The following is a 6175-nucleotide window of genomic DNA, read 5'->3' on the forward strand; positions in this document are numbered from 1 at the left end:
AAAAAAAAAAAAAAGGAAAAAGGGACATAAGACAGTCATCTATTTCTCTTTATTTGTAAGAAGGGAAAAATTCTCTAGGTGAAGCGAGGACCTCGCTAGGGTTCAAACCTGTAAAAAACTTGTGCAGTTCTTCTAGGTGCCACTTGAGGCTGCAGCAAAGCCTTCTCTAAAACACCTGAAGTGGGCCGGGGACATAGCTCAGTGGAATAAACGCAAGCGTAAGGGCCTGAGTTCAATTCCCGGTTCCACAAAACAAAAACAAAAACAAAAACAATAAAACACCTGAAGTGACTCCCAAAGGAAGTGACCCACTGTGACGTACGATTGCTTCTTTGAATGAGATTGCCAGCATTGTGCTGGAGCTGCCTGGTACAGGCTCTCATTTATGTTGTTGAATTTAAGTGCTATAAAGCAGGGTTTTGTTCTTTTTCAATTAATTAATTAATTAATTTGGTACAGGGTCTCACTACACAGCTCAGACTCATAGTGATCCTCCTGTCTCAGCCTCCCCAGCGCTGGGATCCTGGCACAGCACAGCATGAAGTACCAGGGATTGAACCTGGGTCCTTGTGATTGCCAGGTAGGTGCTTAGACCCCTGAGCTACTCCCCCAGCCTTGTTTTGTTCTTTTGAGAGCCAATTTAACCATCACATTTCAGGGAAATTTTCCACCTCCAAAATAACCTCTTTAAATGTGATTTTCAATGTTGTGTGCCAGATTATAATTCCCTGACTTCCTGCTTTTAAAATATCTCCCTCTTAGATCTAAGAAAAAGTGTAAACTGAAAGGTGGAAACATGCCTACCATGAAGGCACACTGCAGTCAGAGGGGTCTAGGGTGATAAAGGCCAGTTAACAATGAATCCACTCCATGTACCTAAAATTGCCAAGGACTATGAAAGGCCCTGCAAAGAAAAAAACAAAAACCAAAAACAAACAAGCAAACAAAACAAAACAAAAACACCTTTAAATCTGACATGTAGTGTTAGCTATTTTAGGAATGATGCAAAACAAGTTAATAGGCTGTGGCTCCCACACCCTTAATAAGGGCAAGAGAGGCAGTCTGTTTAAAATATCTTCATTTCCTTTCAAAGTCTACTCTTCCACGCCCCTTGTTCATCTCAAACAGAGAAAGAAAGTAAGCCCATATAACTGGACTTCTAAAAGTTACTTTTAAGTGCAATTGTTTTATAAAAGCTGGGTATACTCTTTCATTCTAACAGTCTTCTCACGAAGACCCTATACAGTGATAGTGAACCTTTTGGAGCTTAAGGTGATACAAATGGCCTACCGTGGTACTCACATCATAAGTTTGCCACCACTTCATGTGCCAGGCAGTGTGCTCAGCATTGGGATAAAGAAATAAATATTATTTATACTCTGCCCTCATGAATCAATCTGAACAAGAGGCTTATACTAAATTCCAATGAATGAAAAAGGTGATCGAAATGTAGAGCTGGTCAGGGAGATGGTTCAGTAGGATAAGTGCTTGACAGGCAAACGCAAGGATCTGAGTTCAATCCCCGGTTCCGCAAAAAAAAAAAAAAAAAAAAGAAACGTGGAGCTGACTTAAATTGATAGAACAGTCCTGTGCGAAGGTTGGGAATCCAGTGGATGGAGAAGAAGCAGAAGAGGAAGTCCAGCAAAGTGAGGCTTGAACAGGAAGGATTTAAGTTGACTCCTAGGAACCCAGCTTGGAAAAACAAGTGAAGCCACGTATGCAGCCCAGAAGGAAAATGGTTACATGAAAGCCCTCCCCAGTGTGAGTCCAGACCCACTCTTTTCTCAGGTTCTACGATGATGGCGTGTTTATCTTCCTCGGACACAAGGACACAGGTGGAGAAGGACGACTTTAGCATATTCATAACCAGGTCATTGGAGAGGACATCCAGCTTCTTGACTTGGTCGCCTGTCACATTGGTAGAGCCCGCGATGCCGTAGCTGGAGGAAAGAGAACCGTGAGAAGTAAGCCATGGCCGCCAGAATGTGTAGAGATATATATAACTCCCTGAAAGAGAGCATTAAAGAGGATTTAGAAAAAAGGAAAGACGACGTATGTATGGTTTGGAAGAAACAGGACAAGGAAGTTGTGCTCAAGATCAGCTCCTAGAAAGAAACCATCCACTCTCACGGTCCAGTACTTCTCATGGTTTCTGCACACTTCTGTGGCCAGATTCATGTTTCTCAATCCTCTTTTCCACTACGGTTCCCATAAGGATGCTTTAGAAAGATGTGTGCTTGGGCCAGCCAATAATTCAGCAGATGAAAATGCTTGTTTAGGCAGACACAGGGCCTGGGGGTTCGATCCCCGGAATGCCATGCTGGCCCCACCCCCCAGGGCCTACTGAGAGGGCGAATGAGACTCGGCATGGTGGCATGAACTTGTAACCTCAGTGCTTGGGCGGCCAAAAACAGGAGGATCACTAGGAGTCCAATCTGTGTAGTGAGACCGTGTACTAAACACATAAAAAAGAAGTATCTATGCTTAACCACACTTCCCCCATGAAATATTTATTACTATATATATTCTGTGCTTTATCCAGCAAAAGTTGGAGTTTTTGTGTTTGCACTTTTGTCCACCAAGAAGCAACACAGGTGAAATGAAATGGCGAGTAGGGAAGCCTGGGCTGGAGTGAGCCTGAGATGTCGGCTGGCTCAGGGGTCCTTTGGCTTTATGACTGCACAGGTCCTACAGGAAAGAGAGCGTTCACTGGCTTCACAACCTCAATTAGAGAGGAAGAAGTCCGACTTTGAGATGTTTGTGTGTTTCTCCAAATCACACAGGCAGAATGCAAGTGGGACAGTAATCTGGGCTCCCAGGCTGGGGGGCTCCTGAGGTCCCCACTGCCTCTGTAGAGAGTTGGAGGAGATGGGAGGCATGGGGAGCCCAAAGTTTGTACTTTATTTCTATGCTATTTGCAGTTTAGTCATTGTAGAATCCCCGAACTCCAAGAGGCTGTCCAACTGCAGAATGTCTTATCAGAATGAGGGGAAAGACAGGTTGTCACAGCCTGACATTGAATACAAATACAGAAATGGGAGGGATATTTTATAGGATGGAGGCACAGAACAATACAACAGACTGGGTGAGGGAGAGGGGAGAGGAGTGTTGAAGATGCCACTAAGTGGCTGCAAGCCGGTGATAAGGGAATAATCACACCTGAACTGATTGTCATTGCTTCAGTGATTGTCACTTTTAACTCACAAAAACACATTTTCCTAACACATACTTGCTTGTGTCAGGTTAGGCAGTACTGAACCCCCCCTTAGAAACCATCCAAACACCAGTGCTTGGTCTGGCCTGACCATGTCTAGGAAGTGATACCAGTTGTCCCACCAAGCCCATTCATAAGAATCAGCCACGTTGGCACCACCCCCTTTTTAGCCTGGAAAACAGCATCCCATCCATCCCCCCCTCCCCTTCTTGGCCTCTTCTTTTTCCACTCTGTCTGTCACTCTTAATTCATGAATAAAAGTCATCTATCAGCCCTGCCAATGTGGCCAGTGTCTCTGGGCTTTAGATTCTCTTTCCACATTTTTGCTTTCTGACTCAACTGTGAGGCCACCTCTGCATGAGGAAGAGGGAAGCCTTAGTTCAGATGTCTTGGGGTGGTTTAGCAGGGCCCACCCACTGAAGCATATCTACCTCCCTGGTGCCACCATTGGCAGTTTTCTTTCTTTCTCAGCCTGCAACTTGTACCACTAAAATCACTATTGATTCAAAAGAGTGGACAACACTGATAGACAATGATGCAGGCATGAAGACAGAGCAGGCACAGCCTCAGCTTGGCAAATCTCCTGCCCTCTGTGGGCCTTCTTCCTTCTCCCATGTGCCCAGAGAGAGAAACCACAAAAGCACATGAGCTAAGGTACACAAAGGGCCAGTCTTAGCACAGCTCTTGGCAGCTAACAGTGCAGGTGGTTGAGCTAAATTCTGGGGATGCCTGGGAAGTTAGGCAAGGAGGCTGAAGGGACTAGGCAGATGGAAGACATGTAGGACAGGGATGGTGTTTTAATTCATTTCCATAACTATCATGAAACACCTGAGGCTGGGTACTTATACAGAAAATAAATTTATTTAGCTTACAGTTTGGGAGGCTGAAAGTACAAACAGCACAGCAATGGTGCTGTGAGGGTCCCCCTGGCTGCATCCCCCCATGATGGTGGCACTACAGTGGCAAGGGTACATGGTGCATAGAGTAGTCACATGGCAAGACAGGAAGTCAAGGGGAGGGTGATGTGACAGTCTTACCACCTCTTAAAGGTCTCACCACCTCCCCAAACCACTGTACTGGGGGCCAAACTCCCCACACAGGGACCCTTGGGCCATGCAGATCACAGCTAATCCATAGCACATGGGAAATAAAGGCCTCTTTCACAATTTGGGCCAAGTTTTACTTGCCCAGATATCATAGTCCCTTTTCCTAGCAGCATCCAAGAGGCCTATTTGAATGTTCATTTATTCCCCAGATACTTCTGGGGCCTCGCTAATGCTAGGTGTATAGTACTAAACGGGACAGAAGAGATCCCTGCCCAAGTGAGGCCAGGAAAAAGCAAGTGTCTCAGAAAGAATAAACAGTGGCAGAAAGGGGGAGAGGTTCACTGTCCCATAAAATAAAATGATGGGACAGGTAGGTAATAAGTTAAATTTCATGATCAAGGAAAGTCTCACTGTGAAGGATGCCTTCAAGCAGAATAGTGTCTTGAATATGTTTCATGAGAAAGGGAGTCTATGAAAAATCCCCAGAGAAGCCCAGATAACTCAGCTATTAGTGGCTCCAAAGCAAAATTCCATGCTAATAATTCATCTGAAGATTTAAGTTTGGGGGGCTGGGGAGATGGCTCAGTGGAATAAACGCTTCCCTGGCAAGTGCAAGGACCTGAGTTCAATCCTCGGTTCCACCAAAAAAAAAAAAAAAAGATTTAAGTTTGGTTTTCACAGTTTTCCAAATGGAAGGGGGGGGGGAATTTCCTTGATCATGAAATTTAACTTATTACCTACCTGTCCCATCATTTTATTTTATGGGACAGTGAACCTCTCCCCTTTCTGCCACTGTTTATTCTTTCTGAGACACTTGCTTTTTCCTGGCCTCACTTGGGCAGGGATCTCTCCTGTCTCTTCTGTGCACATTTATATGTGTAACTTTAAAACTAGAGATCTTTTTCCAGCAATGCCTGGATACCTGGATCTAGGGAGCACCTGAATGCAGGAAGAAGAGGTCCAGAGAAGAAAACCCACAAAGGTTCTCCTCAAATAATGCCAGATCTGGTTTGTAGTACTCTGGGTCCAGTTCTGCCAGTCAGAGGAAACATGCTACCCTGAAACCAAGCCCCAGTCAAGGTTGCCATGAGTTCTTTCTGAATTTCCCAAGCTTGCAGACTCAGCATTTGGCTAAATTGAAATGAAGCTCAAAGCAGGTGCTACTGGCCTAGACCTTGCCCTGGCTATGTCAGGAGAAGTGACCTGCCAAACCAGGGCCACAGCCCAGGTTTCCTCGCTTCCACTCCAAGATTCTGAGAGAGCTCCTATCCTGAGGTAACAGAGGGACTAACATCCAGAGAAACAAGGGTCACAACCTGTTTATGATGGCCCACTGTGGGCCACATCACACACTGCAGGGAGGAGCAGTCCAGGGCGCTCTCACCAAATCGGGCACTTACACCGGCCACCAATCCATGTCAGGCAATCATCCACTTCTCCAGCTCCTCCTGCCTTCAGGGTTTCCATTACACCTTTGGCTGTGGCCAGTGGGTTAAGCTGGTTTTTCCAGATTTCTTTGAACCTCTCTTTATCCTCAGTTAGGGTTCTTGAGCAGGTGAGATGGCTCAGTAGAATAAGCACTTCTCTGGCAAGCGCAAGGGCCTGAGTTCAATCCCCGGTTCTGCCAAAAAAAAAAAAAAAAGTCCTCCCACCCCCAGTTAGGGTTCTCTTCCTGTTCTGACAGAAAGCTCTTTCTAGAGAGAAATTATTCTGAGCCCCTCCAAGTTATTCAGTATAAAACTTTAATAGAACAGGTGATAGAAGAACCTCTTCCCCTGGGAAGACTTACATTAAATAATCCTTCAAGAAAGTATAAGAGGGGCTGGTGAGATGGCTCAGTGGTCTAAAGCACCTACTTAGAACAAGCTTAGCAAAGCACAAGGACCAAGGTTCAATCCCCCAGCACCACATGCCA

General features: G+C 45.5%; 1 protein-coding gene across 2 annotated transcripts in view; it reads right to left on the reverse strand.

Annotated features, from left to right (window-relative positions):
- Positions 1 to 6175, reverse strand: part of Fbp1 (fructose-bisphosphatase 1) — a 34438-nt gene that overhangs the window by 15168 nt on the left and 13095 nt on the right. For both annotated transcript variants that reach the window (XM_004643794.3, XM_023703977.1), the window contains one exon: positions 1778 to 1940. In XM_004643794.3, the coding sequence (XP_004643851.1) occupies positions 1778 to 1940 (163 nt within the window). The remainder of the gene's footprint in view (positions 1 to 1777; positions 1941 to 6175) is intronic.

This window comes from Octodon degus, unplaced genomic scaffold, assembly GCF_000260255.1.
Source record: "Octodon degus isolate 3935 unplaced genomic scaffold, OctDeg1.0 scaffold00184, whole genome shotgun sequence".
NCBI lineage: Eukaryota > Metazoa > Chordata > Mammalia > Rodentia > Octodontidae > Octodon > Octodon degus.